Source organism: Microtus oregoni, unplaced genomic scaffold, assembly GCF_018167655.1.
Source record: "Microtus oregoni isolate MIOR12 unplaced genomic scaffold, Mior012 000029F_ref0000214, whole genome shotgun sequence".
NCBI classification, from domain to species: Eukaryota; Metazoa; Chordata; class Mammalia; order Rodentia; family Cricetidae; genus Microtus; species Microtus oregoni.
This window is the reverse complement of record NW_024543088.1, coordinates 2,452,466-2,474,435: the sequence shown is the minus strand read 5'-3', so window position 1 is coordinate 2,474,435 and position 21,970 is coordinate 2,452,466. Positions and strand designations below refer to the sequence as shown.

The 21,970-nt window shown below is 48.3% G+C and overlaps 1 protein-coding gene across 1 annotated transcript in view; it reads right to left on the bottom strand.

Moving 5' to 3' along the window:
* Positions 1-21,970, bottom strand: part of LOC121465135 (protein sidekick-1-like) — a 955,042-nt gene that overhangs the window by 179,277 nt on the left and 753,795 nt on the right. Inside the window, exon 17 of the mRNA XM_041678320.1 lies at positions 19,825-20,006. Coding sequence (XP_041534254.1) covers positions 19,825-20,006 — 182 coding nt within the window. The remainder of the gene's footprint in view (positions 1-19,824; positions 20,007-21,970) is intronic.

The following is a 21,970-nucleotide window of genomic DNA, read 5'->3' as shown; positions in this document are numbered from 1 at the left end:
GAGAAAAGACAGGCTTTTGGTCCATTGCTCCTGGAAGAATGTGGGCCATGGCCTGTATTCTGCAGAGATGGCTGGTTTCCAGCCTAGCCCTCCTCCCAGACTTCCTGATGGAAATGCCATCTCCTACTGCTCAAAGTAAGACCAGGGAGACTTTTTCTCAAGATCTGTACTCCAAAGGGCAGTCCTTGGAGCAAACTCAGCCTGCCAAAGTGACAGGTGTTAGGGTCTTTTCTGGTTTATGCCGAAAAGGGGTGGGACTGGGCATAGTAGTGCACGCCTTTAATCCAGCATTTGGGAGGTAGGTGGATCTCTGTGAGTTCGAGGCTAGCCTGGTCTACGCGATGGCAGTGTTTCACTAAAGAATTGCACCCCTGCCCAGGTTCAGGTCTGTTCTAAGTGTTAAACTATACATGGCCCACACCCCTGTGTAACTGTCCCTATCCATGGACCCAAACACAAGAAGTTCGCCATTATACAAGGAAGCTAATGGGGCGGGGAAGACAAAACCAGAGGAGCAGCGTTAGATGGGAGTGGGAGTAGTGGAACCATAGATGTGTGTGAAGGTGAAGAAGAGATGGGGCTGTGACTTCTTTAGATGCAAGTAGGAGGGTGGCGGAACCATGGACGTGTGTGAAGGTGATGCAGAGACGGGGCTGTGACTTCCACCAGAGGTGGGACTTCTCCAGGTGAAGGGAGGAAGAGGCTAGACAGGGCTGAGCCGTCCTCCACGGTGCCTAGGTGGGTTATGTGGGTCACGGATGCCATACAGCACGTGGCAAACCTTGCTTCCAGCTATTCTGAACTTTGAAGTTGGCAGAGTCACATCTGCGAGCTTGGTGCAGGCATTGCAGGCGTGGAAATGAAGAAGCCAGCATGGAGACTGTAGCTCTGACATTCTAAGACCGAATCCTGGACACACTGAGTAGCTGTATATCAAGTATTCATAGCAAAAAAGAGGCAACGAGGGGCATGCAATCTATTGGTGACCTGTGGCAAACAGTACTGCAACAAATTGGCCTCCCCCCCCCCCAAACCAATGATGTGAGATTACAAACTGATTTCCATAGGAAAACCTATTAGGTCAATTGCTAAGTTAGAATTCCCCAGAAAACTTATTTCAACTTCAGACTTTGATTTACACGTAATGAACTCAATTTCATCTCTGGTAATTGCCTGCTTGTGCATCATGTGTGCGTCTATGAACATATGCATTTGAGCACGTGTGTATGCATGCACACGCACCTGCATGTCTACACTCGTCTCTGATCCATGCATGGTGGCCTCTTGCTACTCAGACAGGTTCTCTCTGCATCCATGTAAGGATTCAAGGTTCTTGCCTTCATGGAGCTGAGAGCACAGCAGGAAAAGCAAATGTTTAGGACCCTGAATGGTAAATGCTGCCAGGAAGGGAAGCCAGAATTTCCTGGAGAATGACTCAATGGCAGAAGGGGAGGATGAGATGAGAAGGGGGAGAGGGGAGGATAATTTGAGGGAACTGGACGGTCGAGATGCGGGAAGAACAGAGACAGAGAGCAAGAAAAGAGATATCTTGATTGAGGGAGTCAGTATGGGGTTAGCAAGAAACTTGGCACTAGAGACATTCTCAGGAATCCACAGGGATGATCCCAGCTAAGAACCCCAGCAATGGTGGCAAGGGTGCCTGAACTGGCCTTGCCCTGTAGTTATATTGATGACTATCTTAAATGTCACCACAGAACCTTCATCCAGCAGCTGATGGAAGCAGAGACCCACAGCGGAGCACTGGGCTGAGCTCCAAAGTCCAGTCGAAGAGTGGGAGGACTGAGAATATGAGCAAAGAGGTCAAGACCATGATGGGGACACCCAATGAAATAGTCTGCCTGAGCTAATGGGAGCTCACCAACTCCAGCCTGAGAGGGAAAGGAACTGGCATAAGACCAAACTAGGCCCTCTGAATGTGGGTGACAGTTGTATAGCTGGGGTAGACTGTGGGGCCACTGGCAGTGAGACCAGGATTTATCCCTACTGCTTGTTCTGGCTTTTTGGAACCCATTTTCTTTGCAGGGATACCTTGCACAGCCTAGATATCATGGAGAGGGGCTTCGTTCTGCCTCAAAGCAATGTGATAGACTTTGTTGACTTCCCATGGAAAACTTTATCCTCTCTGAGGAGTGGATGGGGGCTGGGATGGGGGGAAGGTAGAGGGAGAAGGAGGAAGGGAGGGAGTGGGAACTGGGATGAGTATGTAAAATGAGAAAAGATAGTTTTTTTAAAAAAAAATTAAAAAAGAATGACCTTAATGAGGAGGTCAATCCATAGCTAGATCATGAAGTCAAAATTGCTAAATTTAAAACAAAACTTCAACGTGGACTCTGACTAAGCCTTGTAGTGTTGGGCTCACCCACAAAGTGAGAATAACCGGGCTGGCAAATAATGTTAATCCTGGCCACCTTCAGAGTTGGGGCACAGGCCGCCTTGCTGCGGATGTCCAAACAGTTCTGTAAAACTGTAGGGACTCCTACTCTATCCCAGGACTCTCATCCAGGAGTCCACAGGCGCCCTACTCAGCACCCTCAGTGTAACCCCTTAAACATAGCTTCCTTAGCCCACAAGCCCCTTTGCTCTTCTGTGGTACACTGTAAGGTTTTTTTTTTTTTTTTTTTTTTTTGAGAAACGTCTTATGTAGCTTTGTTCCTCCTGCCTCCACACCCTGAGTGCTGGGATTGCAGATGTACATTGTTATACCCAGTTTACTCTCCGCTGTACATCCTAAAGCCCCTCCCCCCCGCCACTGGACGGAAGCCTGTTGGCCCCACTCTGTCTCCTGGACACTCATTACCCACAGGATCACACAGCAGGGAGACTGTTTCCCACTCTCCAAACCTCTAGCCTGGGGCTGCCGAGCCAGGCCTTTCTTCATGCTCGCTGCTCGCTCTAGCTCCCCTGTGAGGCATCCCTATGTCACCTGGAGCTGACTTCCATACCCCATAAGGCATCATTGAGCCACCAGGGTGGCACAGCATAGTGATCAGCTCATCAACAAACCTGTCCTTTTTCACGGGAGGTTAATATCAGGGTCAAGTCAAAGGTACCCTTAGGTCTACAACTCCCACGGCTTTTTTGATGGAGCTTGGAACACTGAGCATAACCATTGCGTGTCTATCAGAGCAGCTATGACTCTCAAGAGAGTCTCTAGAAGGGGCCTGATGGCATTCCTCTGTAGAGGGTGGGGTGAGATTCTGGCTACTCCCTCCTTTCCCCCTCCCTGCTGTTTACACTCTGCCTCAGCTACACATAGTCCTGGTCTCAGGAGGTGCTATATATATACACACATATATATGTGTGTGTGTATATGTGTGTGTGTCGAAGGGTAACTGAAGGTGTCAGGACACCCCATTTATGCAGCCGTAGGGAGATTGTCACCTACAGTGGGGTAGATGTTTGAGGGGTGTGGCTGCTCTGGGGCCCTGCATGATCCTGTAAGTGACGCCTCACCCACGTTCTGCTAGTAAACTCAATCAGCTCATCGATTCCCCAAGCTAGACTACAGGGGAATCATTGCTTTGGCCCGTTGTTGGCATGCTTTATGGGATAGGTAGATACTGGTCCGCGTCTCGTCAGGTAAAGTTCACACGATGGATAGTGACTTTGATCAAGGCAGGTCTCCCCATCCCCAGCGACACCATCACGGCTGGCTGACATTTCAAGTTACTCCCGCTACAGTGCCTCTCCCGTTTCCACCATGAATCTAACAAAGTAATTTATTTTTGACTTCTGACTCTGGGGTGGAATTGACGACAGACACTTAAGCTGTGACCTTCACAATCCTCAGATTGTCTCCATTTCCTCTGAGTCGTGGGCCAAGAATGAACGTCGGATGTTGCTGCCAGAGTCATCTTCCAAGTTTTGATCTATCAAGACCGTGGCTCTTAGGGCACCATTCAACATAGAATTCATCTATATACTTGCCACCCAACCTAACCTCTGCTTCATCTTATCCACAGGGCGCCTGCTTATGGATGGGTGGATGGATGGATGGATGGATGGATGGAATTCAAGTCCCATTGGATCTAGCAATGTAGTAACCTTGCCCACAAAGGAAGCAGGCTGGTAGGATGGTGTAATGGTTTGAATGGGATGTCCCTCATGAGTCTCTGCCTTTGAAATACTTGGTCCCCAGTTGGTGGCTATTTAGGGAGGATTAGGAGCTGTAGTCCTGTTGAAGGCAGTATGATGCTGGGAGTGGGCTTAGGGGTTTTGGAAGACTCAAGTTCCATTTCTAGTTAGTTCTCTCTGCTTCCCGCTTGTGGACTGAGACGTGAGTTTTCAGCTACTGCTTCAGCACCATGCCGGCCTGCCTGCTGCCACACTGCCTGCCCTGACGGCAATGGACTCCTAACTCTTTGGAGCCACAAGCCCAAACAAACCCTCCCTTCTACACGTTGCGTTGGTCATGCAACATGTAGAAGCACAGCAATAGAACAATAACTAAGATGACAGGAAGACACTCACTGCAAGTGACAACAGGGTTCTGCATGCTGCCTCTTGAGACTCTAGTCTGTGTTCCTTCTGGGGAAGCTCAAAGTCTACCTCCGATCGCGTGCTCAGAGCCTTGCATTCCCTCACTGCTCCTTGTCTTTCAGCAGTGTTTCTGTTGACTATGTTCTCCGGAGCCTGTGTGCCTGTGGGTGTATGTGCGCATGTGCGAGTGTGCATGCTCACGTGTGTTCTGTGTACGTACATGTTCATGTGAGTGTAGTTGTATATGCTCATATGAACTGGATGTCTTCATTGTGGGTGTTGTTCCTTATGCATCCTCCATCCTTTCTTTTGAAGCAGGGTCACTCACTGAGACCTGGAACTTGCCAAGGAAGCTAAGCTGGCCGGCCAGTTAGTCCCAGGGATCCCCCTGTCTCCTCCTCCCGCAGGCTGGGGTTATAGGTATGGCATCTCTACAAAGGCATTTTCTAAAATGTGCATTCCTGGGATTGAACTCAGGTCCTCCTGCTTGCACAGTGGCCACTTTACTGACCAAGCCATCTCCCCAGGTCCCTCCTCTGAGCCTTTTTGCAATGTTCTCTATCCCTGGTCAGAAGTGGTGTTTTTAATCTTCTCATCAGGGAGTCAGATCAAAGCCAGGGAGCAAGGGTGACAGAAAGAGCCTGCTGCTTGACTTGAAAGAAGCCAGTCTTGGTCACTTCTCCCAAAGTGCTAAGGATGTAAAAGCAAGTTCAGCCACCATCCCAAACGGAAGTCTCCTTTGGACACGAGCACACATTTACCGGTTAACTTTGGCGCAAGCAGCTTAACCCACTTCTGCATCCAATTGGTCAGCCCTGTGTCTGTCTTTCTTTCCGAAGCTGCGAGTTGGATCTTAGGAAATCCCACCGCTGAGTTTTTGGACACAGAGTGAGGGCTCCTCCAGTCAGTGCCATTTTCCTGCAGTCACAGTTCAGGAATGGTATGTGTGGTGGGCTACGGCTTCACAGCTGAGCCCAGGCCAGTCCCCTAGTGATAGAAATTCTCCTTAGAGCTGTCAGTGAGGGCTGGGGTTCTAGTTCTGTGGAATGACATTCTTCTACTCAGGCCCTCTGAAGGAGGTTCTCAAAGTCACAGCATGTACCAGGGCCAACCGGATGTGGAATTAAACACAGCTGGCTCGGCCCCCACCTCAGAGGCACAGATTCTGGGAGCTCTGGCCAGAAAATGTGGATTTAAGGAGCACCTAGGGCACCATTTCTCAACCTGTGGGTGGTGACCCTTGTGTGTGTGTTGGGGGGGGGGGGCGAGTGACCTTTTCACAGGAGTCGAATATCAGCGATCCTGCATATCAGATATTTACATTACAATTTATAACAGTAGCGAAATTGCAGTTATGAAGTAGCAATGAAATAAGTTTACGGTTGGGGGACTCCACCACATGAGGAACTGTATTAAAGGGGCGCAGCTTTAGGAAGGCTGAGAATCGCTGCTCTAGGTGAGGAGTCATTAGTCTGTGAACCATCTTTGAGGTGGCTGCCTGAGGCCCTTGCCCCAATTATTTTCTGCTCCCCCTCCCTCTTTTCTTCCTTATTCTCTTCCTGTTTCCTTTCTTTCCACCGTTATTTCAGCTTTCCTTCCCTTCCTTTTCCCCTTTTTGTCTCTCCCTCCTTCCCTCCCTCCCTTCCTTCCTCTCTCGTGCCCTCAGTCCTTACATCCTATTTCTAGATACAGCCTAACAACAGGAGAAAAGCCACATGCATCGCTCACTTCTGAGCAGGCATGCCAACTGCTCCCTGCAGGACCTTCAATGGCAACGTCAGGTCAGCCGCTCTCCGCAGCTCACGGGCTCTGTTTTGTTTTCACCCCTGATATATCCTGCAAGTCAGGTGACGACAAATGAAGATAATTTGAAGCTCATTTGAGGCATCCTCCAGTCAATGCTGTCACTAAGAGTCACTGCCTTTGCAACTGCATCAGTCTCCATCAGTGGCAGATGGAGTTTAAAAACAATAGTCAAATCCACTTGCCCAGCGTGCATGAGGCCCTGGGTTCAGTCCCCAGTGTTGTGGTTTGGATGAAAATGTCTGTCTTGCTCCTATGTCTGAACACCTGGTCCCCAGCTTCTGGCTCTGTTTTGGGAAGTTGTGGAAGCATCACAGGAAGGAACCTCAATGGAAGATGCGGCCACCAGGGCTGGGCTGGAGGTTTATAGGCCAGCCCCACTTCCTGTTCCCTTGGTTTCCTGCCCTGCCAAGATGTGAACAAGGAGACTCGGTCCCTTCTGCCACAACTGTGAGCCACTCCGGTGTCATGATGGGCTGAATCTCCTCAAACCATGGGCCTAACAGAAACTTTCATTAAGTTACTTCCTGGTCACAGCAAAGACACAGCATGAAAGATGGAAGGAAGGAAGCGAGGGGAAGTGAGGGAGGGAGGGGGAAGGAAGGAAAGAAGGAAGGAAGAAAGGCAAGGGGGAGGGAGAGACAAATGGTTAATCAAAAAAAACCTTGGGCTGTAGAGGTGGTTCAGTGGGTGACATTGCTTGATGCTCTTGTAGAAGACCTGAGTTCAGTTCACTGTGATCCTATCAGGAGGATCACCACTGTCTGAAACTCCAGCTCCAGGGTTCCAATGCCCTCTTCTGGTCTCCATGGGCACTGCACTCATGCACAGACCCACCCACCCACACATACATACACTTACATTTTAAAAACATATTTTAAAAATGAAGGAAATTTGGGCAGACGTGAATCTCCACCACTGGGGCACAAGATGAATCGCATAAAGGTCCAGTAGCACTAGGAGGGGGAAAGCTGTGAGGCCTCGTGGGCAGGAGGACACAGGCTCGGGCCTCTGTAGTAAGAAGACAGACCTCTGCATCCTGCGTATCTTCTCCTGTGAGACCTGGCACTCAGCCTGGCAACAGAGGACCCCTAGGTGATGCAGCAGCACTGGCTGAATTCAGCATAGTGCAAAATTATGGCCCACTGTCCTGCGTGATTTTTATATTCTAACGCACCCAGTTGTATTATTAAGATAACACAACCTCATCTGTTACAGATAAACCATGAAATGGTAGGTATTAACACGAAAAAAATGCCATCATATCTTCCATCATTACCCTAAGAACAAGGTCAGTTCTCCGGTGGGGACTGTGGTACATATTATTCTTATTGTTGGTGTTTGTTTGGTTGTTTGCTTGTCTTTGAGACAGAACCTCATGTAGCCTAGGCTAGTCTTGACCTTATTATGTATCCAAGGATGACCCTGAATTCCTGATCCTCCTGCCTCAATAGGTTTGCACCACTTTGCCTAGGCTACACATGCTGGGGATGGAATGCAGAGATTTCTGCAGACTAGGCAAGCACTCTGCTGACCAAATCACAGCCTCAGCCCATCGCGTGTTTTTCTTTAGGGAGCAGCAGACTGCATAGTCAGGCCTCCGGGGACAAAAGTCTCTGAGCTCAGGCTCCTCATGGGGCCATGCTCTATGAGGACTGCACTTCTGTGTTGTCTTCTGGAAGGCAGGATGTCATCTCCTCTATCTGGCTCCGGGACCACTCTGCCCAGAGACAACTCTCCTCATTCTGATGACAGTCAAGGTAAGAGCTCATCTCTACGGCACTGCAGAAAGGGGCTGCCTGGGAGTTGCTTCTGGCAGTTTCGCAACCCCATGCAAGATGGTGTGGGCATTTGCCAAAATGGCATGCCCTGTTTTCCCTGCCATAAAAGGATCCAATCTATAAGACCAGGGAGAGAGGTATCCATCGGACCTTAATGTGGATTCACGTGCATCTGTTTCTCCTAGTGCCCCGCGGGATGAAATGTATATGCCTTTCAGACAGGAGACGGGAGCTCATTAAATGCAAGAGTTACGGGCTGTCCACTAGCAGGTGGATGTACATATTACGATCTATATGCTGGCTGTTATCGTTAATTCCAGGTCATTCTGGGCTGCAGCTGAGCTCTTGCGTTGTTTGTTTCTTGCAGCTTCCGATACACCCGAATATTCACACTTCATTAAACGTCTCAAGCACATCACAAGGGCAACAAATCCTTCACAAATACTCTTGAGCACTTTTTTTACAGCCTTTATAAGGAACTAACACTTTACAAGTTCTGTATGTCTCTTCCTAAACTTATTTTCCCTCAGTTCTTAATGAAGCTTTTTCTCTCGGGCTAGCTTTCTTAGGGCTGAGAGGTGTTGCCTAGGCTACTGGGAAGGAAACCCCACCAGTGGACCTGTGTGTTACAAGACCAATCTGCCACACAAGATGCACTCATTGGCACAATAGTGGCCTAACTGTTACTGGGTGAGTCAACGGCTTTCTTGCTGGATTTGGGGTTCACTCTATACGAGAGAATTGCCCCTGGTGCTGGGACCCGGTCAAAACCCATGGGTGGAGAAACTGTAGGCCCTAGGGAGGGACCTACTACTGACACTGTGGCACACAGGGCTGTGTGTGTGCACATACACAAAATCATAATCCCATGTGAAGTGAAGAGCCACCAAAGATACGATGCATCTAGAAGATGGAACAGCTAGTGGCTAACGTGGCAGGTAGCGACCTGTGATTGAGCAGGACAAGGAACCACTTCCCAGACACAACCTTGAAGATGAGAAACCAGAGTGGCTTTCTGATTATTCTCAGAGTGCCCTGTTTGACTATACTGTGACCACAAGTTCAGGTGTGAGGGGTAGTGAGTGACAGGAGTCATGGGTGGGGTATGTGTGAGTGCGTGTGTGTGGACTACTTTCCTACTGTTGACTTGATGAATGAGCATTGTTCCTTAGTGGTAGAGCTACTGTTCAGCTGCCATGCTCCAGTGTTCATGCAAGTGACCCTAAATAAACTTAGTGGACCACAAAACAAGGCAGTAGCAGGAGGAGGGTGCATTGGGACAAGTGATCTGGAAGGGGTCAGAGAGTGGTAAGAAAGGGCATTGGGGTGAACATGATCAGCATACGAAACTGTCAAAGAACATGTCATAAACTATGAAGGAAGTGGTATGCTTGAAGCTCCCCATCTCTGCTAGGGTTTCTACTGCTGTGGTAAAACACCATGACCATGAGCAACCCAAGGAGGAACGGGTTTTTGCATTCACATCACAGTCCATCACCAAAGGAACTCAAGGAAGGCAGGAACCCTGGCCCCGGGAACTGAAGCAGAGGCCATGGAGGAGAGCTGCTTACTGCCTTGCTCCCCTGACCTTCTCATTTTGATTTCTATGTACCCCAGGTTCGTCTGCCCAGGAGTGGCACTGTCCTCAATGGTTTGGGCCCTCACACACCAATTATCAGTCAAGAAAACATCTTGTCTAGAGATGTGTCTTCTGGCCAGCCCTACAGAAGCATTTTCTTGATTAAGATTGCCTCGTCCCAGATGACCCTGCTTTGTGTTAAGTTGACACACAAGCTTCCTTCCAGTTCTCCATGCCAGCCTTGGGCTAAGCTGCATTTACACACACACACACACACACACACACACACACACACACACACGGGCACATGCACACGCTTGCTTACTGGTCCATCTGGGACCAGGTCACTGCCTTGAGCTAGCTCTCTGCCACACTGGGCAGTGCATCTCCTGGCTCCCGTGTGGGCTGGAGTACGTGGTGCTAGGAGGCTGTGCTTTGGGAAGGCAGGATGCAGAACATACCCACTCTTGATACCAACTTCTCTTCTAGTTTGCTTTCTGCTGTCGCGATGAGACACGGCAAACAAAAATGATTAGAGGAAGAAAGTGTTTACCTCATCTGATATCTTCAGGTCTCACAACCCATCAGGGATGGCAGAGCAGAAACTCCAGGCAGGAATTTGAGACACAAACCATGAAGGAACGCTGCTTACCAGCTGGTTTATAGACTCATGCTCAGCTGGCTTCATATGAACATTTTACGTGTTTGGGTGCTTTCCTCTACATGTACAACTAGGTACCACATATGTGCATTCCCCTCAAAGGCCAAAACAGGGCATTGGATCCACTAGGACTGGCATTGCAGAGAGTTGCGAACTACCATTTGGGTGCTGGGAATCGAACCTAGGCCCTCCTGAAGTGCACCCAGTGCTCTTAAGCACTGAGCCATCTCTCCAACCCTCAAAGATCTTTCTTTATGCAGCCCAGACCCACCTACCTAGGGATGATGCTACCCACAGCGGGCTGTGTGCTCCCACATCAATCATCAATGAAAAACAATCACTCATGGACATGACCACAGCTCAATCTGATCCAGGAAATTCTTCAGTTGAGAACCTCTTCCTAGACAACTCTAAATTGTATCAAATTGACCACAGAACCTAACCAGGACATTCTACTCCTGGCAGTTTGCTACATAAACATATTTACTGTGAAACCATGATCTTCCCTTTCATATTTGTCCCCAAGATCTCGTGCTAATATGACAATATAAAATGTATATTTAAAAGTCTCATTCCGTAAAAATTCCAGGGCTTTAAAAAGCCCAAGGTCTCGCTAGAAATTCAAAATCTCTTAACTTTGGGCACTTATCAATTCAAACACAAATCATACGTTGTGGCAGTGCTCAAACCTCCATGCCCTTAAAGTCTGGAGACAGGGAGAGGGGTCAGGTTGGACAGCAGGCATGGGGTCGGAAATGGAGGCTGCCCTGGCACCATCTGGAGCAGTGTGATATAAACCAACGGGGTCTGGTCTTAGTCAGTCATCCCTTCGGGCTCTGTTTGCTTATGTGTCAGGTGCTGCACCTGGGGTTGCGAACGGAGGAAATACAGAAGAGATGCTCAGACGTGGTGCTTCCTAGAGCTCCTAGGCTGGAAGAACACACATCTATAAATCACAAATGAAGTGACAGCCTCAGTAAGTTAAGGTGGCTTCACCATTCCTGTGGGCTCTCTACCGGCAGCGGAAGGTCATGCTGAAGACAAGCTGCTCTCCTACAAGGTCAGCGGCAGGACGCAGATGCCGGAACGAACCCGCACCCCTCACCCCCTCCATACTCTGTGCCTAGGCTCAGGGGCTCTGCACACACCTGGGTTTGACTTACAGCTGATATAATCACCACTCAAATCACGATGAATCCTAAGTCCAGCGGGAGCACTTTTTAAAAGGGATAGCAGTCAAATTAGACAGATGCCAACACTGCTCAAATTCATCATTCTTTAAACTGTAGGACACAAATGATTAGTGGGCCAGGAAATCAATTCAGTGGGCTCATCTACATGTGCGCGTGTGGCGTGCATACATGTGTGTGTATGTGTGTGTGTTTATGCATCTCAAATTTGAGGTCCACACTGAGTGCCTTCCTCACTCATGCTCTTCTCTCTTCTTTCTTTCTTTCTTTCTTTCTTTCTTTCTTTCTTTCTTTCTTTTCTCTCTCTCTCTCTCTCTCTCTCTCTCTCTCTCTCTCTCTCTCTTTCTTTGAAACCTCACTATGTAGCCCTGGCTGGCCTTGACTCTCTCTATACAGACCAGGGTGGCTTTGAACTCATAGAGATCTGTCTGCCTTTGCCTCTGCTTCTTGAGTGCTGGGGTTTAAGGTTTGTGCCACCACCACACCTGACTTTCCACCCTATTTTTGAGTTAGGGTGAGCTTCCCTTCCCCCCGAAACCTGGAGCTCCTGATTCAGGTATAATTGTTGGCCAGCACACCCCAGGGCTCCTCCTGTCTCTGCCTCTCCAGAGCTGGGATTATAGGTGTGTACCAACATGCCCGGCGTTCATATGTAGGTGCTAGGGATCTGAAGTCAGGCCCTCCTTCTCGCACAGCAAGAAGCGCTTTACCTACAGAGTCATCTTCACCCTGCAGAGGAGTGTTCCTAACAGACAGAAGCAGGATGAAGCAGGACAGAAACTGTCAAAGAGCCTGGTAAAGTAACCGTTCTTGTTTCATGCATGTGTACATGCGTGTGTTCATGTGTGCATGCATGAGTGTGTGTGTGAGAGAATGTGCATGTGTGTGTGTGTGTGTGTGTGTGTGTAAAAGAGATTTCTTACTGCACATTGAACTGTATAATTTCCAGTGGCCACCGCGCAGTCACCTGTCATGTGAGTGTGAGAGAGATGGCATCCGTTTTCTTCTTATTTTACATACAAGCTACAGAGAAAACCTGAGAGCCATTTCCACCAGGCTTGATATATGCAGAATGTCAAACACGAATGGCAAACTCTGGCGATGGCAGGGCCCTGTGGTAAAGGCCTAGTCTGGGAGGCAAGCTGAGCGACTTTTACGTTCTAGCCTTTTCCAGCATTTTCTTGCTACATGATCTGGGGACACAACAGTCATCTCTCTGAGCTTCCATTTATTTTCCTTTGTAAAACAGGGAGGCACGTGGTCTCAGTGTCTAATAATAGAGAGTAAACGAAATCAGGTAATGAGCAGAAAAACACAGCCAAGATAAGGGAAGCTGGTGCCCCATACAGTGTCTTCCCTGAAAACGCCACCAAGTGAGCCTCTCCTTTACTGCAAACTCCAGGTGACCACATTAGCCTCACCCAGTAGATTAGCCTGCATCTATTCTGTTTGGCTTTTAGTATTTGGGTAAGGCTGGAAGAACCTGGAATGCTGTGCTGTTGGGAAGGAAGAACCTGAGGTTAGAGCATCTCTGGGGCTGGGAAACACTTCTTTTGTGCAATGCCATTTAGTAACACAGTGAGAATTTCCCGAGAGGGATCAGAACGGGGCTCTGCAAACGAGTGCTCATTTACAACCCTTACTTTAGAAAAACCTTTCAAAGCCCAAGCGAGCACTTAGGAGCTTTGCTAATGTTCTCGAAATGTGGATAACCAAATGTTTTTTCTCCATTTCTTTTAAAATATCAAATATTTCTCCTTCATTACAAGGTAATGTTCTGAGACCATAATGAATCATGATAGCACAAACATACCTGTTATGAAAAGAAAAATGATAAGAGGAATAAAATCAGGGGAAACATTGGTACACTCCAAGTGGTGATTTATTGTATAATTTGTCTTTGGACCCTTGATAGAAAAATCAACATCTGTGTCTTAATGGATGTGTTTTTAAAAATGGATAGAGGGAATCTGCTAATCTGCATGGGTTTGCTTGGGGATTTTAATGTAATCTATTACATTTGTGTGTGTGTGTATGTGTATATATATACATATATTATAAGGTATAATGTATATGCATGTGTGAGTGTGTGTGAGTGAGTACAAGTGTGAGTGTGCCATGGCATATGTGTGGAACACACATATTTATACATATAGTGAATGTGCATGTATGAGCGTGTGTGTGAGTCCAAGCGTGTGCATGTCATGGCATATGTGATATGTGTGGACTATATATGTATGCATGTACAGTATGTGGTGTGCGTGTGCGTGTATGAGTGTGAGTATATGTGAGTATGGGTGTGTGCATGTCATAGCACCTGTGTGGAAGAAGATGACTTGGGTGTCTGTCACTGCCTCCCACCTTTTTTTGACATGGGATCTGCTGTGCGTTGCTGTTTGAGTGCTGCTGGCCACTTCTTCATCTGCCTCTCACCTCCTGGTATAAGCGCACTGAGATTAGAGTCACTTGCGCTACCATGTCTAACTTCTCAGGGGGTCTTGGGGGCCTGAACTCAGGACATCAGACTTAGGCAGCAAGCACTTTCCCTGCTTCATCATCTTCCTAGACGCCCCCCGCCCTTATATTTTTGAGGCAGGGTCTCTTACTAAACCTGGAACTCACTGTTTTGGCTGTACTGGCTAGCAAGCAAGTCCCTGGGCTCTTCCTGTGTCCACCTCCCTGGTGTTGGGACTTCAGGTGTATGCCAGCTTTTTATGTGGGTTCTAGGAATCCAAGCTCGGGTCCTCACTTGCCCCACTGAACCGTCTTTCCAGCCACTAGATAACATTTTCTACTCCAAGTCTCTCTCTGTCTCTCTCCCTCTCTTCCTCTCTCTCTCTCTCTCTCTCTCTCTCTCTCTCTCTCTCTCTCTCTCTCACACACACACACACACACACACACACACTGACAACCTCCTAGCTTCATCCCTTCCCCTGTCTTTCAAGGCTATTGAGCCATTCAAACAACCCCAATGGCAGAAGCCAGACACCGAGTCAGTGTCACTCAGGTAGGAGCCTCAGCTGGCTTTTGATGACTCGGGCCTTTCCCTCTCCTTCTGCACGATTAGAAAGTTGCTGAAGCAGACAGTGGCAGAAGAGAAATGCTTCTAATTACACCGGGCGTTTCGACCACAGAAGCTACGCACGGTGCTTTTTTCCCCCCTTCTGGAAACCGAAAGTGCTATTGATTTCTGGGCGAGCTATGAAATGCGAGCTACTCCTCACCGCCTTTTGGTCGTCATGATGGAAATCTGACAGGCAGCTCCCAATGTGTCACGGGTTCTGGGTCCTCCACATCTATAGAGCAGCCAACCTGCCCTCTGACCCCGTGGAAAGTTCACTTGGCTCAAACCCTGTCAGAGCAGCGACGCTCCATTTGTAAGTTAATACGTCCTGTTTAAAATGCTCCCAGCAGAGGTCAGGAGGCATTGCTGCGGAATCTATTAGACGAGATTGATGGAGGTTTTGGGGGTGGTGGATGGAAGCAGGACATGAGCTGTCACGGAAGTTAGGAAGTTCTTCTGGGGTTAGCCCGTGTGCCCAGGGCACCAGTCCATGTTGAGAACCTGCTAAGAAGGCATCGGAGAGATGGCTCGGTGAAAAAAGTGTTTCTCCTGCAAGTGTGGAGATCAGAATTCGGACCCACAGGACCCACATACAAAAATCCAGGAAGGTGTGGTGGCCTCCTGTAAACCCAGCACTCAGGAGGCCAGGACAGGTGATCCCTAGGACAAGCTCGCTAGATAGACTAGCTGGACTCGGCGAGCTCCAGGCTCAGCCAGAGCCTGCTCAGTACATAAGGTGGAGAGCAACTGGGGGAGGCGCTGAAAGTCAAATTCCACACACAGACACCAGTGAACCTCCTCATCCTGGACTCACACACATTCAAATAAGTACACACACACACACACACACACACACACACACACGTGCACGCATACGCATGAGCGCATTCACGCCATACACTTATACACACACAAAGGAAAAACTCCACAACGAGCCAGGCGGGCACAGCACACTGTATACCATGCAACCCGCAACCTGGTGTAATTCAGTAACAGAAGCGCCTGGGGTATATGGCAGGTGAGTGGTGGATTCAATTACTTCAGGGCTTGCCACCATACTGGGTTCCACCCGGTGTGGGAATAACTTGCTTACCTTCCCAAAGGGGCTTCCTGGAAGGAAACACATGTTTGAGATTTTTTTTTTTAATGTATGCCCAAGATGGATCTGGGGGAAGCAGTATGTTGTTGGTGTTCTTTCCTGTTGGTGCCAAGGGCAGCTTGTGACTACCACTCTCCCCCATCCCCACCACCTTTTCTCCCTGAGAACTTAGCAGAGTCCCACATCCAGCCAACGGCCACATAAGCTACATATACTTTCCCCAGTGGTCCCTGTGGAGTGCAGGGTGCTTTCTTGACTCTCTTTGAAGGGAGAGGGAGCCAGGCCCTGATAGGCTGAAATCCCACCCGCCCCAGCTAAGCATCCCTGGCCTCCTTTGTTGCCTGCCAAATTTTGTTTCTGTACACGCCCATGATCTCCCAAATGAAGCTGGCAATTACTTTTATGAGTTATTCTTTCCTCTTTTAATGTACAAGCATTTTCATTTCCCCCATTTCTGCTTGAAGGACCTACTCCAGCAGCGCCAACAGCTGTAGGACACTCAGGGGACACTAAGTGACCTCCTAGCTGCAAAGGAAGCTTGACTCAGCTATTGCCCACACCATCCCCCTGTGTTTAGGACTAAGCTCCAGGGTCTGCAGGGGGACTAAGTGGAAGTCATGACCAAGAAATGTTGTACACTCTCAGTTCCTGCTTGTTCCAACAGAGATGACTACCAGGAAGCAACCCAAGCACTGCCCCCATTCCCTCACCCCCACCATGCTGAGCCTTACTCTTCTCTGGAGGCTCATAACTAGAAATCATGTAGCCCACGGGGTGACCCGTCACTAGAAGTCACCTTGGAAAGGGAGCGGGAGCTGTCGATGGCCCCTCTGGCAGCCGTTCCCCTGCCTTACGTACCTGTCCTCACCTTCCATTTCCGCCTTTCTGGGACTAGGATTACAAGCACATACCAACATAGTTGTTTTTTTTTTTTTTACTTGAGTTCTGGAAATCCAGTTCATATCTTTACTAATTGAAGCATCTCCCCAGCCTGCATGTGATCTGATTTGAAAGAATAATGTACCACCCAAATGGACACCCGAGTCCCTTCTCACTGCCCATCTCAGAGCTGGGAGAATCTGTCACTTTCCAGCCAGATTGTTGTTCTTTTGACTTTCTATGTAGCTGCTCCTGTGTGCCCCACCCCTCTTGCCCATGCTCCACTGATGGAGTTCTCTTTTCATGTCTACTTGACACACGCTAGGGACTCTCAGTCGAGGCATGCCTCCATTAAGAGTTGCTCATAGTGCATATTCTTCCCTTCCTTCCTTCCTTCCTTCCTTCCTTCCTTTTTTGTTTGTTTTTCAAGACAGGGTTTCTCCATGAAACAAACAGTCTTGGCTGTCCTGGAACTCACTCTTTAGAACATATTGGCCTCGAACTCACAGAGATCTGCCTGCCTCTGCCTCCAAAGCACTGAGATTAAAGGCGTGTGCCACCACCGCCCGGCTTGTAGTGCATTTTCTTAATTAGCAGTATATGTGGGTGGTGCCATTTCTGGGCTGGTGGTCCCATACGCTATAAGAAAGAAATCTAAGCAAGCCATGAGAGCAAGTCAGTAAGCAGCTCCCCTCCATGGCCTCTGCATCAGCTCCTGCCTCCAGGTTCCTGCCCTGAATCTAGTAAAACATGACTTCCTTCAATGATGAAGTAGGACCTGACATTCGGGAGCAGAAACACACCCTTTCCTTCCTGAGTTGCTTTGGTTGTGGTCACTTTAAACACAACAGTGGAAACCCTAACTAAGACGTCTTCCAACTCAGCATTTCCAGCTTGTCATTCCCTCTTAAACCTGTCATGGCTCTCAAGTGCCAAATACATATACTAGGCAGAGTCTCCAGCCTCAGTACCCTTTTAAATTAAGCCTTGATTTCTCTGACTGTACACAGAGCTCAAGGGCTCTGTCAATAGAATGGGGAATCAGTTAATAGTAATCAGGTATAACCCATAGCCTTGCTTACAATTTTATAAAGATTTGCTCTATTTTTAATTATGTGCATGAGTGTGCATTTGCATTTGAGTGCAGTGCCCAGTGAGGCCAGAAGAGGGCGTCAGACTCCCTGGAGCTGGAGTTATGGGCAGTTTTAAGTTGTCCAGCACGGGCACCGTAAGTGCTCCTAACCACTGAGCCATCTCTCTAGTCCCCATGCTAGTAATTTGAAGTGTTTCCAAGTTTACTGTTGTTTTATTAAACAGGCTCATTAACACAAGCATTTATTGTCCAGGCTGTCCGCTGCTTGCCTCTTCAAACGGGTGGTCAGGAATCCCTTGCAGATGGACAAGCCCTGCCTGGCTGTCCAGCATTTTAATATTGCTGCTACTTGCTGGGCAGGCAGCGCTGACTGTTTTTAATTTATAAAGGAGGATTTATGGACTCTTGGATGGCAACCGACAGCCAATCAATAAGGGCTGATAATAACAGCGTGTAATATCAAGGAACATTAGGTCTGAGGCAGGATTTGGGGAGAGAAGTGGGCAGTTAGAAACCTTATCATTTGAAAAAAGGTCAAGGCCCTGGTAGCAATAAAAATGCCTAAGCAAATAAAACCACACCTGCGAACTGAGAACCTCATAAATTGCTGAGAAAGAAAGGCTTAGAGACCCCGTGAAGGGAAATTGCCCCCCCCCCAACTCCCTCGGCCAGGATTTGGGTTGCTGTAGGACCAATGTGGCCATTAAGAAAGGGACTGTGTAATACTGCTTAGGACAACAATGACAAGTGCAAGTGGCCAATGTCACCGAGGTGCCTGGGGCTGCAACAGGAATCTTCCAGAAACCAAAGGAGGAGTTAGTGGCCCTAGAAAGGCTTAACTGTAAACCCTGGGGCTGAGCCTTGGCATGTACCGGGAGAATCAACCACTTTCTGACATTTTGCCTCATTTCTTTGAGGGATGGGGGAGCACTTATTGATTTTACATTGTTGACTTATATAATAGTTAAAAAAGCCCAAATTCATGAATTCTGTTCCCAATAATTATATTGCCTAAACTAAAGCAGTATCTGTGAACAGTTGTCAGTTTCAAAAGATAGCCATGATAGCAAGGCTGTTCTGACCCGCTGACAGTTGTGACCCACTGAGGAAAGAAAGAGTTCACAGGCCTTCTCAAGACTGCATATATGATCAGATGTAAGCCCCACCTGCCCAAGGACCAGGTAACCTCCTGGGATTCTGGGAGTTAGAGATCTGGAAACTAACAACAAAGCATCTTGGCACTACTTACCTGGAAAATTTCCAGGTGATGGTTTTTACCAAAATTTCATCTTGGTTAGTATTTAATACACTTAATAAAAGCTTATTTAAATTTGGCCAAAAGGGTAGAACAGTATTTTTTTTTTCTTTTTGGCCAATTTTAGGATTAACTCAGACTCTCCTAAGACTCCATATACGATGTACCTAGACTCTTTTGCTCCCAGCTCCCAGAGGAACAGAGTGCTAAGACACTAAGTTTCTCCTCAGCAGCGACGAGGAGGTTCAGGAATAGGCAAGGAGTGAGATCCCATTGACTCACTTATGGGTTAGATTTTCCTGTAAAGCTCTTGGAAACTGAAGCGCCTGGAGAAATAAAACATATCTCGCATTTAAACCTTCCCTAGGCTACCTGGCTGATTAGAAGGTCTGTGACTTTGGAGAGCTGGAATGGTACAGGTCCAAAGCCAGATCATCTTGGGCTCTCTTTAGCCCTCAACATCAGCATTTCTGGTCCAGCTCCATGGGGTGACCTAGCATCTTTAAGAAGCCTAGGTAAAGAAATCCTTTGCTATATACAAAAAGGACCTGTAGCTCCCAACAGCTCAGTCTGAGCATGGCATCAGAGAGCATCTGAGGCCCGGAGCAGTGATATTCCGGCTTTGCTGTGAGCTTTTTGTCAAGGTATTTGAAAAGTGTCTTGAACTGTGACTTACTCTGTTCTGTGACTAACAAGATCTCATTTCTACGGCGGAGCATATCTTTGGGGACAACTTGAGTTTGCATTCTTTGTCTATGGTCACTAGTATTTGACCCCAGAATAAACAAGCCCTTACCCATTTTGAGGTAAGGCCTGTGTTTTTATCGACATCCCCCTAGAGAGCTACATATTCCAATCAGACCGGACTGACTCCAAGCCCCAGTTTCCCACAGAGGTTCCCCAACCCCCTGGCAACTCACCTCCTTGTAAGGTGTACTCGGTCACTGCCCTGCTGAAGACTCCCAGGCCTGCGCCATTGTAGGCAGCCACCTGGATCTCATACTGGGTCCAGATGATGAGGTCAGTGACCAGGCAGTAGTTCACCTCTGGGCTGCTAATGTTCCTCTGCTGATGCTCCCCGGGCAGGCCAGCCAGGCGGTACCTATGGCAGAGAGGAAGCATGAGGCCTGGGACACCGCCCACGGTGGACTGTGATCGCCTTGAGAGGATGGCGGAGGTCAGCAGGCATGGACGAGGCTTCGAGCTAGGCCTGACCACAGCATGCCTTGGTCAATGGCTTCATACATGCTATACTCTAATCTCATGGTGACCGTAAACTCCAGGTGAAGTGGAACAGGCTTTCAACTCCAGATGGCCATGGGGATATTCTGTTGGTTTTGTTGCTGCTGCTTCAAGGTAAAGTCTTGCCACTGTAGCCTAGATGTCCTAGAACTTACCTGGTAGCCCAGGCTGGCCTCTCACTTGCAGTAATCCTCATGCCTCAGTTTCTCAGCTGGGACTGCAAGTGTGCACCACTCCACTCAGACTCGGTTTCCCATTTGAGAAAATGCGATAGAAATGCCTCCAGCACTGTCAGCTGAGACAGACTGCCCCAGCTGCTGGAAAGAGGCTATGGGGATCCTGGAGGCTGGTGGAACCCAAAGGATGCTCCTTTTCTCCCTCTCTCCTTCCTTTCTATTGAGATAGGGTCTTGCTATGCAGCCCAGGCTTGCCTGGGACCCACGATACTCCTGCTTCAGCTTCCTGAATTACCCAGATGTGTATCATCACATTCTAAAAGTTCTGCATTTCAGGTGTGAACTGCCGAGTGTGTACAGTGACTCGGAGTCAAGGTTTGGAACCTGATCACTATCAGGGATGGAGAGAAAGGTTGATCTTGCAGCTACATTGGCTTACACAGGAAGCCAGTGGTCTGTGGTCTCCTGCCCTCTGTCCTAGTGCCCCGTCCTGTTTCCATTTAAGAATAATCTAAATTGGTCCACAGATACCCCAGACCTAGAGTGAGTAGCTTTGAAAACATACTAAAACTTCTAAAGGGCTAGTCCATGGCTAAGTATGACCAATTGCTTTTTGGGGGGACCTTTGTGGGTTCTTGGGTAACATGTCCTTCAGCACCCTGAAGCAGAAATTTAAAGTTGGTCTTATTCACAAGATGGCTTACACAAACCATCTCTGAAAAAAAAGAAAGGCATGAATTAGGGAACGGCTTTTGTGCTGTGGAAGGCCTTTTCCTGCATTATTTTCATTAGCAAATGTTTTTCCATGATTCCGTTTATAGAAGTTAATGTACTGAAGTAGCTCAGTTAATTCACAGAGCTTTTCTGGATCAGTTCCCCTGGGTAAAATGAGAGACACGTACAGTCATCCTGCGGGCTTTTCGAAGCGTCCAATTTATAGCCCAGTTGTTCTTGCCTCCGCGAAATGTGGCTTTGTGTGATACCCAGAGAGGGGAAATGACTGACAAGACGTCCTTAAACAGAGAGGCAGCTGCAGACCCACTAACTTCTCACAGCGACTGGAGTTACCAGGGTCTTCCCAGCTTCTGCCCCACTGACAGAGCAGAGGGAAGGGACGCACCCAGGACAGGACAGGAACCCCCAGACCAACAGGGTCACTGAGGCAGGAAAACTAAAGCCCAGAAATCACAACTTCCCTAAGAGATATGCAAATGAGGGAGTAGAGAGAGGCCAGAGAAGTTTCTTCTTCAATCCAGGACTTCCCGGGGACATTCTTCCTGTCTAAGGAACCATTTGTGCTTGGTAAGGCCGATTTGGAAGGAAACAGAAAGGAGGAAGGACAGAAAGCCTTGAAGGCATGAAGGTCAAAGCTAGCTTTCTCTGCACCAGGGCGTGGTGGGAATCTTCCTCCCAGACAGTCCTGAATGGAAGCTCTGGGAAAGAACTGGGCTTTCGGCTGAGCCCTGCTAGGACGGTTGAAGGATGAGAACTTCACTGTGTGAGGTTGGGGAGTTACAGGTCTAACATCTAATTAAAATTACTCCTGGGCTGTCTTTAGCCCCTCGACAGCCATTCCTTGCCTACCTCTGTGTCTGAACTAACATCCTTAGGATTAACAGGCAAAACCTGAAATGAATCAATGTAACAG